General features: G+C 41.0%; 1 protein-coding gene across 1 annotated transcript; it reads left to right on the forward strand.

The window, feature by feature from the left end:
- Window positions 1–262: 262 nt before the first annotated feature.
- Window positions 263–12,519, forward strand: lonrf4 (LON peptidase N-terminal domain and ring finger 4). The gene is made up of 12 exons (XM_085289712.1): window positions 263–1,091; window positions 2,560–2,678; window positions 4,171–4,293; window positions 5,290–5,478; window positions 5,691–5,808; window positions 6,039–6,120; window positions 6,311–6,425; window positions 7,694–7,815; window positions 7,930–8,088; window positions 8,984–9,146; window positions 9,231–9,380; window positions 10,606–12,519. The coding sequence occupies exons 1-12, from the start codon at window positions 794–796 to the stop codon at window positions 10,753–10,755; spliced, it is 1,788 nt and encodes a 595-aa protein (XP_085145838.1). The 5' UTR covers window positions 263–793; the 3' UTR covers window positions 10,756–12,519.
- Window positions 12,520–16,994: the final 4,475 nt, after the last annotated feature.

Below are 16,994 nucleotides of genomic sequence, written 5' to 3' on the forward strand. Positions count from 1 at the left end.
GCTGGAATTCCCTGCTTTGAGGCAAGGTAGTTTCCATAATTTTCTCCACCCTTGGATTTATCATATCCACCATTTTTCCCCTACTCACGCTATACCATCAACTCGTGCCCTGGGGTAGTTTAAATGTACAGATGAAAATAATAGGAAGCGTAGTCGAAGGAATTATGTTATGAAACTCGGCATCGTTGGGTTTCACAACAGGGTGGAAAGCCATTCACTTCACCCAATCGGGTTGCTCGCTGCTGCGTCACGTGACCTTTATTTATGTAACGCAATGGTGTTACACAGTCACCTAGCTTCGTGGCCGCGGAGAAGTAGGCTACAGGGGTTAATAGCGGACTCGGATTACTAAAGAGAAATAACATTAATGTGCGGATTTACCGACCTCGATCGTGCGGCGTGTTTGGATTTTTGGAGCGTCGAGGAAACCGGCGCATTGGACTGGGAGCCGAGAGTCTTTTTTGAAAAGGGAACATGGCATTTGTCCCAATACAAAGACTAAGTTAGGGCTGAAAACGAACAATGTCACTGAATGTTTTGAACACGAAAAGAAAATTTGCCAGGTGAGCGTATGAGGACTCAGTTTTGCAGCCGGACGGAAAGCGGTGTGCTTTAGGCAGATGTGTGACACTATTATTAGTGCATCGCCAGCTGCCAGCATGTAATTTAAAGGGTCCTTGCAGTAACAATACCGCCAAACCGTCTATCTGCAGTGCTTTGACGAACAAAGCGACAGTTCTTCCCGTGGGACACTGTACTAGTGACATAACCAGTAAAAAAAAAATAAAATACAATGGAAATGCTGGAGTGCCCCCTTTGCCTCTGTCTGATGTGCGAGCCGGTGACCGTGTCGTGCGGCCACACGTTCTGCCGGAGGTGCGTCGGGGGCTACCTGCCTTCCAAATGTCCGCTGTGCAAAGAGAGGCTAAAACAAAAGGAGGTGAAAAACACGAGGAACAACGTCTTGCTCATCGGCGTCGTGGAAAAGTGCTGGCCCGAAGAGAAGGGGATGAAGTGCCAAATTCAGGAGAAACTCAAAGCCACCGAGTTCGCGGAAGCGTTACGCTTAGCGAACGAGGGGCTGAACTTAGGTAAGTGACACACGTGAGAGGTCTTGACAAGTGCAGGCACACATAAGTGTGCGTGTGTGTTTTCTTTCTTTCTTTTTAAGTGTTTGTTTGATTTATAAATACTATTATTATTTTCCGTGGAATCAAATTACTTTTTTCCTCCTTTTCTTCCACTTTTACGCACTGCACATACTCTTTGCTGGTGTCCAGTGATGGATGCAGCCCCCCTAAAAGCCAAGTACCCGGGTTATTAAGAAGGTTAATAGAGAATGCAAAATGATCAAACATATTAAACCATTTGATTGAAACAACAAAGTAATTTGTGATTTGTGCTGAATAAGCAAGATGCAGTGGAAGAAACATCTGTCTCATTCAGCTGTATTACGCAGTTAAGCATTATGACATAAGGTGAGATGTCGATTGGATAAACGTATCTGGCACAGACTCGGTCGGTGTGTGTGCTTCTTTTATGCACCTCTGCAGGAGGAGGGGAATTTAAAGATGTTTTGTAATATTTTAAAAACTAAACAACTGCAGCCTTGCAAGCTGTTATCTGTGCAACTGCTTACCTTCGGCGTCTTTTGCATGTGCGGTTGATTTTTTTTCTTTTTATTTTCTTTTTTGGTTCATGCAGCCACAAGGAAGTAAAAGGGTCTGCTCCTGCCTTAGATGTGTCGATCAAGTCAGCAGGCGCCCAGGGGATCATGAGAGTGTTAGTGCTATGGGGAATCAGTTGAATTAACCTTCATGTTCGCCTCCTCTGCCAATCCAGTTAAATACTTCTACCTACCTTGCTCCAGCATTGCGGGCTCTTGTGTAACGAGCTCCCTGCAGATTTGTGAACTAGTTTTTTCCCCTTCTTCTTCTTTGTCTTTTCTTTTGATGATTTCTCATGGCACCTGTTCACTTTCACTTGTTGTTTCAGAGGATCATTACCAAGAACTGACTTTGTGTTTGCAAATGCTTATGTGCATAACCTTGCAGGTTCTTTTGTAATGACTAGTCAAGCAGCTTTAGGTAACAATGTCACCAGGAACCTAGAATGCACACTAGTGTGTCAGCTGAAGCTAGAAAGTCTTGAATGGACTGGAATAGGAGATGACTGTGCACATATGTGAAGCAGAAGGTGCAGATGCTGTCGGCGCCAGGGGGGTGGAGGGGCTCGATCAAATATTAATTATCTTTATATAGCGTGCCCATGTGTGTGTTATGTCAGTGATTGAGGAGTGGCATTTAATTGCATTTTTTGTTTTATATGGTCAGTAGTGGTGCCAAAAGCAATTATTTCCTTAAGACGGCGCATCATAAGTTCTTGGATCGATTTCCTCCATGCTCCAGAAAGCAGAATTACTTGTTATGTGGGCCTGTTACTACCTGATGCGTGTTTCCTCATTTGAATGTTTGGATTGTTTTAATTTTGGCCACTTCTCCTCAAAAGCTCCACACACCATCATCCCTCACCTATCTCACCTTTTCTCACTTCCTCTAGTCCCAGACGACCAGAGTTTGAAGGTGTTCAGGGCCGAAGCGAACTTGGGCCTGAGGCGTTTCTCCGACGCTCTGACGGACATCGACTACCTCTGCTGCCTTCGCCCCAGCTGGACGGAGGTGAGAACGGAGCGGAGCCAGCCAGACGCAGTGTGCCTTTGCTGTCTGTGTGGTTCTTTTGTCCGGACAACAAAAGCTGATCTGTTGTAGGGAACATTAACAGTGCCACATTTATAGCATTTCACTGCACTCTGGTGTGGGAAAGCCGAATCTGAACCTGCACACCCTCCCACTGTCGGCTTGGTTTTGTAACATGCATGCTACGGCACAACCGTAACTGCAGGAAGAAGGTGTTACCTCATTTCATAATTTGCCTTACCATGTCGACCTGATACATTTGAAGCAATTCCCCTGCTTTTATTGATGTTATGTCATTCACAATGTTATGCAAACAGCTACTTATGTCATAATGTCATTTAATCACTCCATGCCAGTGGGTGACTCACTGCTAATGCAGAAAAACATACTGTACAGAGTCCATTATTGCATTGTTTCTGTTTTTATATCTAAATTTAGACAAAGCGGAGGTTATTGTACTCGGCCCTAGAAATCCTAGGAACATGGTTTCTAACAAGATGCTTACTCTGGGTGGCATCACCTTTGGCCTTTAGTAGCACCATGAGGAACCTTGGAATTGTTTATGACCAGGATATGTCCTTCAGCACACATACTAAACAAGGACTGTCTTCATTCATTTGCACGATATCTCTAAAATTAGAAACATCCTATCTCACCTCTGCTGAAAAACTAGTTCATGCATTTATTACTTCTAGGCTGCACTATTCATTATTAGTATCAGGTTGTTCTAAAAATTCCCTGAAAAGTTTTCAGTTGATTCAAAATTCTGAGTACTGACGGGGACTAGAAAGAGAGCATATTTCTCCCATATTAGGTTCTTTTCATTGCATCAATGTTAATTCATAATTAAATATAATTAATTAAATCCTTCTCCTCACTTACAAAACGTTGAATAATTAGGTCCCATCTTATCTTAACGACCTCCTAGTACCATATCAACCCATTAGAGCTCTTTGCTCTCAGACTGCTGGCTTTCTTGTACTTCCTAGGATTACTGGGAGGCAGAGCCTTCAGCTTTTAGACCCATCTTCTGTAGAACCAGCTCCCAGTTTGGATTTGAGAGACATACATGGTCTCTGCTTTTCACATTAGGCATAGAACTTTCCTTTTTGATAAAGCATATAGTTAGGGCTGGATCAGCTGACCCTGTAATAGGCCTAAGCTGGTGCTTGTCTTATTGCTGGCGTTTCTTTCTAATATTAGGGTCGTTACCTTACAATAGAAAGCACCTTGTCATTGTGATAGTTATATTTATATAGTTAAAACTGAATTGAACTGAATATCCAGAGATGTTATTTTACAGGAAATGTTCCATAACACCATCATTTTACAGTTTGACTGACTCTGCCTCTAGTGCAGAAAAAAAAATCTGTAATTTTGCAACATACTTCATGTAGAGTTTTTGTTTAAATGCTCTGGAGGTCTTTGCTTAAACAGACACCAATGTGCTGATTGCATCATTCTGTTTGTGCAGGGCTCCTTTCATAAAGGGAATGTACTGTTGGAAATGGGTCAGCAGAAAGAAGCCCTCATCCACTTCCACCGTTGCCTAAAACTTCAAGCTGATTTTGTTCCCGCAAAGAGCCAGATTAAGAAGGTCTGTTAAACCTCCCAAGAACTCATCAGTGAGAAATGTAATGTAATTCAAGTTGAAGAGCACATGCGATTCCTTATGTATAACAGGATGTAGCACAGACATAGACACTGCTAAATGAAAGGCTGGAGTCATAGAAGGTTAAAGCAGCACCTGCAATAGCATTCTGCGCAGAGTTGCGCAAATCATTTAAAGAACAGGTGATCTTAAGAGATGTTTTAGGATCTGACCTGAATTTTTGATATGTGTGAATGTATGATTTTTTTTTTTAATTATAGGTCACACCATGGGTCATATGTTCAGAAGGCAAACATACCTCTAATAACAGATGCAATCAGTTATTAGAGAGCTAATTTTAAAGTTTGAACTTCCAAATCAGTTTAGATTTAGTTTGTTTCTCTCTGTGTGTGTGTGTGTTTAAATCAAACAACTGAATGAATGAATAGATAAATAAATAAATAAATATAAATATACATGATATCACTGTATAATATAACCCATGATTACAGGCATAATTCCCTTGTAATTAAATGGAACTTTAATATTTTTTATTTGAAATTACAATATGGTTGTATTTACCTACAAATACTTAAAGTTATGCACGATAGAATAAGTTTGTAGTCATTTTTTTACAAGAAAAAAAGAAATAATTATATTGTAAATACATGTTAAGCTGGGCATCATTTCATAGAAACTTTGTGAAATGTAAGGAATATGGCACTTGTACGGGCTGTATTATGGTGCAGGTGAAGTACTTAAATTTACTTAAAGAGTTATTATTTCTTTGAAAAAAAGCCTTTTTACCCCTTTATTCTAGTGTACCTACCATAAAATATTAAAATTAATACTTAAAATTAATGTTCACACCCCCATTTTAGCTTTATTTGCATTTCTTCACTTAGTTCAGTCTTCTTGCACTAAAACCTAACTTCACTGTGATGACAGTGAGGTATCATGGCACATTTTCTTTTTATATTGATTTTATTCTTACAATGGCAGATCCTGGAGGCAGAGGGAGTGGAAGTGCCAGAGGAGATGCCCTGCATTTTGCAGGCAGTGTCCGAGTACCTAAAAGAGCCCTGTCCCATCACAACCCTCGGCAGCTCGCAGGGGCCGGTTCATGCTGAAGGCTTCAAACATCCTCATGGAGATAAGGGAGAAGGAAAAGGGAGGAGAGATACACATCAGGTAAACATTTCATATGTAGTTAGAAAATGAGTTTTAAAGATTAAGAAAAACAGGAAAAAAACAAACATGAGGCGTGTCAGAATTTGCAAATAGATGGCCGTAGTCCTGGAATTTCCTCTGTTTTAAGGTCCTCCCATGAGGTGAGTGTGGGGAAGCTTATGCACTTAAAAATAAATCTTAACAGATAAAACCTAATATCTGCTTTCTCCAAGGTGAAGCATGACACGGGTACTGAATGCTGCCTCAGCCTCTGCCAAGCGGTTTCCTTCCTCCCCGCTGCTGATGAGGATGAAGAGATGATGACGAGGAAAGAAGACTTGCACGGCAAGTGTAAGTCAATATATCGGTGCTCGCATTCATTATGATTTGACTCTCATCTTTAACATCGGCGTACCCAGTAGGAGTCATTTTTGTCTTTTGCAACTGCAAACAGCTTTCTCCACCCCCGCCACCCAGCAGATGGTTTGAAACTACACGATGATCGGGACTTGTTTTCCGAAAAGGTCAAACTCACTGCAAACGTTTCAAGGGAATCTGTTTTTGTGTCTTTTCTCTTTCAGTCTTAGGTGAAAGTTATCACGAGAGAGAGAACGGCATGGTTATTCTCACCGTGTCAGACTTTGAGTGCCCTCTCTGCATTAGGTGAGTGTGTTGGACTGCTCGCTGCAATCAATAATGCACCGCTGTTTGTAACGGGGTCATATATCTGGCTGGTCTCGCTTTCCTTGCTTTGTCTGGTTAGTGTTTAGCACACATGCCAGCACTCACCAGATTTAACAGCTAAATCATACATAGCATAAACAGCCTAATGTGTTATGTCTGTCCTCTAAAGGTTATTTTTTGAGCCAGTCACAACTCCTTGTGGGCACACATTCTGCAAAAACTGCATCGAGAGGAGCCTAGACCACAACCTCCGCTGTCCACTCTGCAAACAGCCGCTGCAAGAGGTAACTAGACTGAGTGCATTTAAACCCAATGGGAAGAAGGCCAAACAGCTCCACTTTAAATAAAAAAGTACTTTTTTTATTATATAAGCTTTGTTAATGCTACCACATTGCGGTCTTCAGGCGCCAGATTTAGCTCAGGCACTCTGACATGAATCTTTTCAATGCTCTACTTTTGTGACAATGTGTGCAAAGATACTGGGCCTCATTTTCTAATAGAAATGTTACTAAGCACACTCAAAATCAATGTTGGATTTATGTTGGCCAATTTAATTCTTAATACTGTCTGTGTGTCAGTCAATCTGAATCATTTTAAACCAGTGGGCTCTGGCTTGCTACCTGCAATCTGCAACATACAACATGCTATCACACTCTTTTATCCCCATTTCACTGTTTATAAGGAAACACATTTAAATCTGTACCATTCAAACAAAGGAAAGAGAAGGTCTGGCTGAAGACACTGAAACAATAGTATCTGAAGAGGAAGGAAGAAAAGGCACACTTTCCAAAGTTTTTCCACAGGGGTGATCATGCTTTAAAAGTGGGCTGAAATAAATAGCAGCTTTGCTGAATATATTTTAACCTAATAAAGCTAACTGTGGCTGAAGAAAAAAAGGAACGTTTTAGCATAAAAAATACTAACAGACCATAAGAATAAGACACTTAGAGGATATGGCGCAGCTGGTCTGTTAGCCCAAGATGAAAAACTTCAGGGAATTTTTGAACAACACTCATATCAGTCGCTATATGCGGGACTACAGAGGAATAACACTGAAACTGAAGACATCCAGCACGGATTCAAGTTGATTTTAGTGAATGGGATGATGGGATGATACCTATAGGACATGTAAAATAGCCAAAATGAAGTAATCACACAGTTATATCAGCACAGTTATATTTTTCGACAGTAGCTGTATATACAGCTGAGACAAGACTTTAAAAATGTACTATATTTAAAAAAAAAAAATCAATATTTTAAGGGTGGCTTCAGTAGAAATTACTTGTGCTGCTAATTTGCGTATTTGCATATTATATGCATACTTGCACCACTGCATTTCATGCTTCCATTGCTGGACTACTGCCACTGGAGTATCCGTAATCAAACACAGACAAATCAGTCACAGACAAATGTATATCTATGAGCACCCTGACACTCACATTAATGATGGAGCACAACAGTGCAAAGTATAATTTTGTTTAATGGTTGCAGGGTTTTTTTTTTGTTTATTTTTTGCAGTACTGTAGTATCTTTTCTTTCTTCTCATTTCCAGTACTTCAGAAACAGGAAGTACAACCCCACAGTTCTGCTCCAGGACATCATGACCCGACTTTTTGCCCCCCAGTTGGCTGAGAGGAAACAGGTCCACGATGCTGAGATGGCTGAACTGTCAAAGTAGGCGCTTCACCGACACAGTCTACACCTAATTATTGTCGCGACTTTAATAGATTGTTTTGTCACAAAATAGCCCGTTGTCCTTACAGTTGTGGTCTTTTCTCTTTCTTCTAGTCTCACTAAGGACATCCCTATATTTATCTGCACCGTGGCCTACCCTGGAGTGCCCTGTCCACTGCATGTGTTTGAGCCTCGCTATCGGCTGATGATGCGCCGCTGCATGGAAACCGGCACCAAGAAGTTTGGCATGTGCAGCTACGAGCATGGCAGAGGGTATGCAACAGAATCTTCTACCTATTTCCACACGTAGCATACTGTACATCAAATTATGATGATGATGTTGGGATGAGAACAGTGGCCTATATGATTGCATGTGTATAGAAATTTAAAATAACTTTCTCTAGGCTGTCTGTGTGTGTAGAGAGATTTTGGGTTTGACATTTTCCCGACTGTGAAGCTCACAACAGGCTAGGTGGAACCTGATGGGAATGTCAGCAGGGCACCGCAAGTAGACAGCGCAGGGGCAAAGTTTAAATCACTGATCTGTGACCCTGAGGGGATGGGAAAATAACAACATGGTCACAGGTTTGCCATGAGATCTGCTGTGCATTTTCATCTGCTTCTGAATAGCGTGCCTTTAAAGATCACACTACAACCTCCAGGGCTGAAAAATAAAGCCAGCACAGACTGGAAAAAAAAAAAACTGTAGTTCCTTGAGTGGCCACTGGACTCTTGGCCCCAAAAAGCAAGTCAGTATCCAGAGACCATAGACACTAATGTTGAGGCTCTAAAATGTGGTCCAGAAACTAATCTAATCTAACTAATCTCATCCATCTGATATGTGTATATATACAGTCTGTGCTGGGTATACCATGTTCTTGTAGGGAGACAGCAGTCATGGTGGGACTTTGATGACCTTAATCATTTTTAAGTTATCCTCATCTTTGTGTCACAGGTTGACATGGTTTCCAGTTACGTTCTTGTGTTCCTTCAAGCTAATAATGCCTTGAAAACGCACAGAACAAAACTAGTTTATATTCATTACTATCGCAAAATAAGCTTTACTCCAACCCCCTCATATTCTTCCTGCATAATTTTCTAATTATTGCATTAAGATGTATTTTAATATGTTGAACCTAAAGACTGCTTTTTATCTCTTGTGCGTCAGATTCGCAGACTATGGCTGTATGCTGGAGATTCTCGATCTGGAGCTCTTGCCTGATGGACGTTCTTATGTGGAAACAATTGGTGGGAGCAGATTCAAGGTACTGAAAAGAGGCCAAAGGGATGGTTACCACACCGCTGATATAGAGTACCTAGAGGACATCAAGGTGAGGGTTTCTGAGATTACAAACAGCAGCATTTCTCTCTCTGTCTCTCTCTTTGTGATTGTTAATATCGTTGCGTCCTCTTAGGTTGATGGCAGTGAGTTGGAGCTTCTGCAGCGTCTGCACGACAGCGTGTACCAGCAGGCCCAGGACTGGTACCAGCGACTCGGCAGCCGCATCCGCGAACAGATCAACAGACAGTATGGTGCTATGCCGGATAAGGAGGACAACATTCAGGTTTGTGCTTTAAGTGTGACGTTTGCTCTGATAACCTTTGTAAAACTCATTTCCCTCACTCTGCTCAGTAGCCACTGCTTTTACCCTTTTAAATGTCAAATAGTGACCAGTGTTATCATGAGTGCAAAAAAAATCTAAAAGATTAATTTTTTTTCTTAAGTATTCTGATCAATGTTTTCATGCGTCGTATTAGTATGTAATAGTAATGTTTAAGTTATAATAGCAATAGCAAAAACACTGAGGTTTTGCCTCAGCACGTCATTGACCAGTGAGATTATGTAATTGCAGCTACGTCCAAATTTTATATTCAGATGTTGGTTTTGAGTAGTGTTTCTTTAAAGAATGGCTTTTCTTTTATCTTTCAGTCTCTTTAAATGATTTTGTGGTAGTGGAACAGAGAATTATCCAGAGTATTATTCAGTTACACTTAGGTTTGGGCGATTGGACGAATATATCGATCGTTTTTACAAGGGCGATTTATTCATTTATTTGCCAGTGGGTACGTTTGCTAATAATGATGCAGCTAATAGAAAAGTCAACAGAAAAAAAAAGTAATAGCGTTGTTTTAACAGCACCTTGTTTCATCTGCGAGCAAATGCACCCTCCTCAGAGTGCGCCCAAATGCTTGTTGATGGAGCTGCAGAAGCTGGTGATAGCCTAGCCTAGCATACTCAGCCGGATGGCGGACACGTACAAGTCGTGTTTGAGTACTTTGCTCGTACTATACGTCTGCACAAGTCACACACCGCTTTGGTTACATCCTTAGGTTTACCCTTTTTCGTCCCAAATGGGCTGTCAGCGTTAACGCGCCGTCATCACGACTAACATGATTAACAATTAACCCATCTGGAGCACAGACTGACTCAAAATCCCTGAAATGTCTGGATTTCGGGCAGTTTGTCCAAAGTTTGTTCATTCTGCGCTCCAAATGAGTTAATTGTGATGACCGCATTAACGCCGACAGCCCTAATTTTTTGGGGAAATTAGTTCGTTCATGTTTGGACTTCTGAGTTGTAGACGCGCAAATCCGTCTGTGCCTGATTACATTGCTGCGCCTGTCAAAAAGTCTGCACAGGCGCAAATGTATCGCCCATCCTCAATTATTGGATTGACGATTGTTGGTTGGTTGAGAGAATTTAAGTTTTCATTACCATCACAGGGTTATTGGACTGGTTTGGCACTTAATGTATTTTCATGATTACAGAGGCTAAACTTTCTCTTTTAGGCTTCGCCTAATGGTCCAGGATGGTGCTGGTGGCTGCTGTCTGTCCTCCAGCTGGACCCCGCCTATCAGACCACCGTCCTGTCCCTGAACTCTCTCAAAGATCGCCTGGGACACCTCCGCCTTGTCCTTGAGTACTTCTCTCAGAGCTAAACCCTCCAGCACAGTGGTACTGAGACCACGGCTAACTGACACCAATATTATGCACAGCACATTTAAAAAAGAAGTGAAATCAAACAAATGCGCACACAACACATTTTGAGTTTCAGGGTTGGGTTTGTAACTATCCTGTATCGTTTCTATGGACTGTGCTCGAGTCACAACTGAAAGCCAGATCACCTGGCTGCTAGCTAAAAGCTTGTGATTTTTATCACACAATCCAGTTGGTCAGAGTCAGGTTTTTGCTCTTTTGAGTGCTTTATGTATTTCTTACACCAGAATATTCTTCTGCGCACACACACTGTACATGCTGTACCAGTGAGAACTACAGGGTTGACCAAAGATTGATCATGAATTGTGGGGAAATCGATAACATTGCAGAAAACTAACACTGGGTGTCACTGTTTTACTCCAGTTGTTACATTTAGAAAATCATGCAATAGCATCAGCCCAACTGTTAAACGTGCATATATGATCTACTTCAGCTGCACTTGTTGCATTCAGAAGGAAGAGAGCTGAAATAAGCATAAACAGCAATCGGCACTTAATTTGTAGAGATATTTTTGCAAGACTATGAACCTCCAGAGGGTGAAAGTTCATGTGCCAAAATATTTTTTGGGGAAAATTCACAGTGATTGTCTTGTGCTGCACAACACTATTTGTAATGCCTGCATGTTAACTGCATCTACGCTATTGACTATGACTAAGTTTGTACTATTAAAGAATATTCTAAGATCCCTATTTAGCACTGGCAAATAATCCAGTAATTTATACTATCACATGGCAGCAACTTGAGTATCACTTTTTAAAGAGTAAAAGCTGCTGTTTTTTTTCTTTTTCAGTGAAATGATGGCATTGAGATAGCAGCAGGTTTGCATTATGCTACAAACCTGCGATTATGCATGCTGATGGTCAAGTAGCAGCACAGCACTGCATGTACGTGTGTCAGGTGTAAAATAACAAGTCACTCTTGACACAAACCATTTTTTCCACTTCTTTCTTTTTTCTTTTCTTTTTTTTTTTCAAAAGTAGATATGGTGTGTTGTCTGCACTGATAACAGTTACTGTAAAGTTTGAGTCTGTGTAGGTGGTGACACCTAACTCTGGCCCATCTACCACCAAAGTCGTGGTGCCTTTGAGTGCCTGGGCTGACCCACCAGCAGACCTGCAAGTCTTAGTTTTTACATGGCGTTGATGATGAACTGGGTGATCTTTTGTGGATATAGTGCTACATTCCGTGGAATGTTGAAGCTGTAAAGTAACATAGAACTAATTTACTAAACACTATAGGCTTAACTGGGTGATTTTAAAAAAGAATAATTGATACATGTGCCATTGATATTTCTATATTAATTGCTTTATATAAATAGCTGGCCAACTTGTCACTGTGTTTATGTCTGTCTATATCATGGATGCTGAAGCTAGCCTTGATTCCTTTTATGCCTTTTGTATGGTGGGCAGCAAACTTTTTTTTTTTTTTTAACATTTCTTGGCCAACATATCACTTTAAATAATAAGAATTAGACCAGCAACACACTTAACAGATACAGTTTGTATGACAGCGAGTCAACACCCTGCTACAGAGACCGCTTAGATATAGCTTACGCTCAAAAGAAAAATTTCACATGCACGGTTGAGAGATTTGAGGTAATCTGAAGATGAGGGTAGAATCAGAGATGACAATGAATGTGCTACAAAAATAAAACACGAAAGTCAGTTTCCTGCTTCCAGACAATAAAGCTAACTCAAATCAGAAAAGGGATTTAATTCCATGTCCACAGAGGCGATTTTTTTCACCTCTCTGACTCAATTTCTAAGACAAATACTTTTGCACAGTAAAATCATTTTGGTGGGGCTTTGTTTTCTGATGCTCACCTACAGTCCCTCACACCTCTTGCATGTTTCCGTTTGTCAGTGTTATTGTTTGAAGAGATTTCCATGAATAGAATAATGATCTGTGTCGATCATAGTCAGCTATGTCACGTTAGTTTACCCTGCGCCGCTGTGAGATTACAATTCACAATGCTTTTGTTTTTTTTTACAGAACAACTCATCCCAGTCTAACTCTTTGTCATCTTAGTGTTTAGCTGGTGTCCATTCATTGTGTAGGTTCAAACGTCTGCTAATGCATGCCCCCCCCCTTTACACCCTGGCAGCTGTTCATTGACATCGGTGCTACCGGACTGTCAAAAAAATGCCCACGAGCACAGTTAAACCAGTTTTCACTGAATCCACACCGTCTCCGATGCTGAACACGAGGCATAATCAGCAACCTGTTCTTGGCAGCGATTGCCCATGAGAATGAGCCGCACAGTTGTCTGCTCAGGAAAAAATAAAAAGGCTGTGAAAAGCACCATGGCGACTTGTTCCTGCTATGTGCTGCAGATCTTACAGGAAACGTTGGCCGCTGTGGTTGGACGGTCAGTGGTCTGTGGGCTGCGTGTGAACTGAAGACATGCCTGTTTTAGTACCACTCTGTCAGCAATGGGTGCATGCAAATCTGCCGAAAGCGAGAACAATGTGCGCCAGATGACGGATTTGCTTTTAAATCCCCCCACCCTTCAAGCCAAGAGCAGCGAATGATCTTGATCTGAATATTTCTTACCTGCTTGCCCACCCCACCCCCTCCCTCCCAGATTGAACTTTTTAAATGTTGTTATAAATAAAAAAAATTCTCACATTCTGCGTGATCTTCCTTTAATTTTGTGTCTGAGTGATTTGAATGTCACGCTGCCAGTTTTTCTGGCTACATTTCACGCCAAATGGGAGAGCCAGGGTCTATTACAATTCACAGCATGACAGAAACCGACACATAGGAAGAATTGATGGGAGCGAAACATGCCTCACATACTGATAATAACACACTTTGGCAGGGAAACTGTTATAATTACTGAGAGAACTGTGAAGTGCTGCAGCTGCGGCAGTGAGAAAGGAGTCCATGATTTCCTCTTGTGGATAGAAATTTAAATTAGAAGAGGTTGAATGGGTATTCCCTGTGAATATCCAATTGGAAGCTATTTCTAGATTAACTACACCAGCTCTAAAGAAATTGCAGGGGTTATGATGACTCACAACCTTCAGGCATTTCTTTTATTAATGGTGCATAATTCAAAGTTGGTTATTTTTAATCCAACCCAGACCTTATGTGTTAAATTGGAGGAAGTGACTGCAGCAGCACAATCAAAAATATGTTAATACATGTTTTTGTTGTTGTTGTTTTACATAAACTCTAAACCTGCAATAGCCTACATATACGTAATGAATCAAGGTTCCACCAGGGGGCAGTCTATACCCGCTAAAGACTAAGGCATGGCACTTCATAAACGAGGAAGGCTTCACAAGACTGTTATTATATTTTATTTTTCTCATTATAATCTCAGTCCCAAACTGATCACGTCCACGAAAATAGGGTCAGCGTGAGATTCTCCAATACAGAGGCGTTAATACAAGAAGATGAATGTAGATGTCTTTGAACAATAATAAGGGGGAAAAAAGCATCTGTGCAGCAGAAGTGAGGTATATTTCCTGCCGACGTCCTCTGCATAGGAAACAGACAGATAAAAAGAGGTTTCACTGGCTTCAGTGAGGTTCTGTAATGCAGCTCAGCGTCGACATCAAAGCCCATTACATTTGAAGAATGCCACAGCTTTTCTCTACTAAATTGATCCATCGGCTTGCGCTGACTCCCCGCTTGTGTATGACTGAGTAAGGATGACAGGCGTTTTGTAGGAGTTATCGCAAAGGGGAGAACTCGCTGTGACTCTGTGCGTGCTAGTATTTCTGCTGTTAAGAGAACCAACATTTCTTGACGGGGAAAAGAGAATCCCCTGGATATTTTGGTTAAATTATAATATATAAAAGTTGGAATTTTCTGTTAGGTAAGGGTCTCGGTGCAAGGCGACAGATAGAGGTAAAGTTAAGGCCCCGAGAAACAATATTGATACAAACAAGTTTGTATGCGCACGATTACTTAATAATTAGCCCCCATGATTGTGGAACAACCCGCAGGGGCTTCTACTAAAATAGACATAGCCAGACAATATGGAACAAGAGCAGAAAAAGAGCATCAGAGAACGCATGCATGCTTTTGTTGTCCTGGGAACAAAACCCAGCCTGGAAAACCAACATGTCAAGAGCAGGATTATCAATTAGGAAGTAAAGAAACTTTCTCTTTGAAGAGAAAAGCATTTTTGTGTACCTTACACAGCATGAAAGACAACACGCAGGGAGCTAATTCCTTCAGATATAAGTGCAGTGAATTGAAGCAGCTTGAAGGGGAGTGGGAGATAGAGGAAAAAGAGCTCAAATTTGTGTGTGTTTGTGTTTTCTTGCTGTAAGATTAGTTTTTTTAGTGTGTGTGTGTGTGTGTACTCATGCTCTCTTGTCGGGCTGAAGCTGATAAACCTAGCTTGTTTCTGTCTTTGTATAATCCTCTTGAGTGTCTACACGATGACAAACCCATGAGTACGCTGTTGTGTGTCAGTGGCTGCGAGAGCCAAGGTAAACATATTGGCTACCACCCTCCCCCAAGGCACATATTAAATACTTTGGTGGAGAGAAACACAAGATTTAAAAAATAAAAGAACAAGCGAGAGACAGCCTGGAAAGGAGCATCACGTCATAAGGTTAACCAGCCACACTCTGCTTTCTACGACACCTTATGAGTCAAGGCCTAAACTTGTGATTTGTGATAAGAACGAGAGAATTTGACTTTGGATGTTGTATGTGTGGATGCTAACATGTCAAAAAAATAAAGATGGATTAGGTACCCCTCGGTGCCACTACATCTCTAAGGAAACACTGGCTCAGATTGAGTTGGTTTTATTGTTACGTGTTCTTTACATACTGCACAGGGAAAAAAATATACAATCCAAATGAAGCAGATTGGGATCACCTGCTGGCAGATGAAGGACAGGAGAAACAGGAAATGGTTGGGGCACCACAGGAGATGTGATGTCATGGAACTGGCTCACTGATTTGTAGAGCTAATGCCCACAGAGTCACACACCTGGCTGTGGGGCTGCTTTTGTATGGTCTGCATGCACGGCGCGTTGCTGGTGTACGAGAACAAAGAAAAGGGAGAGCTGAATATAATAACAAGAGGTTGTTCTAGGAATTAGTAGGAATATGAATGTGTCCGTGGTTGAGTTTCCACCGGCATTATGTGAATAGATGTTCAGAATTGTATTTGAGGGTCAAAGGCCAGCTGCTTGCTCCAAGATAAGGTTAATGACTGTTTTTGTGGAAGCTACTGGGAAGCTGGGCTACACTGTGTTTTTACTATACCAGCATGAGCATGTCAGAGGAAGTTCAGCCCAGCTTGACTACTCTGCTGTGTGGATGTTTAAAATTCCTGGACTCTTTAAAGAATGCATTTGATGAACTGGCCACTAACATTTAAATATTAATTTTGACACCCAAGTATATATCAATAAACCTCTTTTTTGATGACCATTAGAATAGTTTAAAGAGGCACAGACCACCCTCGCTAACTGATGCACATCCAGTCATTTTATTTAATAAGCAGGCCTGAAATATGACAAAAACCGCAGAGAAAAGAGCTGCAGTGGTGACTCTTGGTCAGCTTTCAAGGGGTAAAGAGTTGAACCTTGCCTGTACAAACTTTCGATGTATAGCCAGACACTGTTCAAACCCTCATTACTTTATATTATAGATTAGATTAAAGAATAATATAGGAACAGATTCGAGATTCATGTGTCACAAGAGAAAAAGGCATTTCTCTGTGCAATGAAATTCTTTCTTTGCTGTCCACCCACAGATGGCGATTAATATATACAATAGAATGACGATTGGATTTAAAAATGATTCATAAGAAACATAATATTCCTATTTGATTGAAGAACTCCATGCTTATATTTATATTTTCTTCCATTATCTGGTTAACCTAAAATACACAAAACAGCCATGTGCATTATATCAAAATTGTTTATTGTGAGGACTTTGAAGGAATGTAATAGATGGACATCCAAGTGTCACTAAATAAGTGTGTGCTGAACATGCAAAGTTTCAGCCACTTCAATGATCTCAGTCTGGCATGCACTCAAGGCTGTGTTCAGTTCAAACAGATTGAAGTTGGATATATCCCTACCTTGATTATAGTACAGTAAAGACATTTGTGTTTGGTCGATTATTTCTTTGTTGCAACAATGCTTCTTGGCAATAAATCTTACACAGTTGGAAATCCCTTTTATGTCCCCTTAAATGGTGTCAGA

The sequence above is a fragment of the Mchenga conophoros genome, linkage group LG2 (assembly GCF_057382185.1).
Source record: "Mchenga conophoros isolate Kocher_MC1m ecotype Shallow Benthic linkage group LG2, M_conophoros_male_GT1.1, whole genome shotgun sequence".
NCBI lineage: Eukaryota > Metazoa > Chordata > Actinopteri > Cichliformes > Cichlidae > Mchenga > Mchenga conophoros.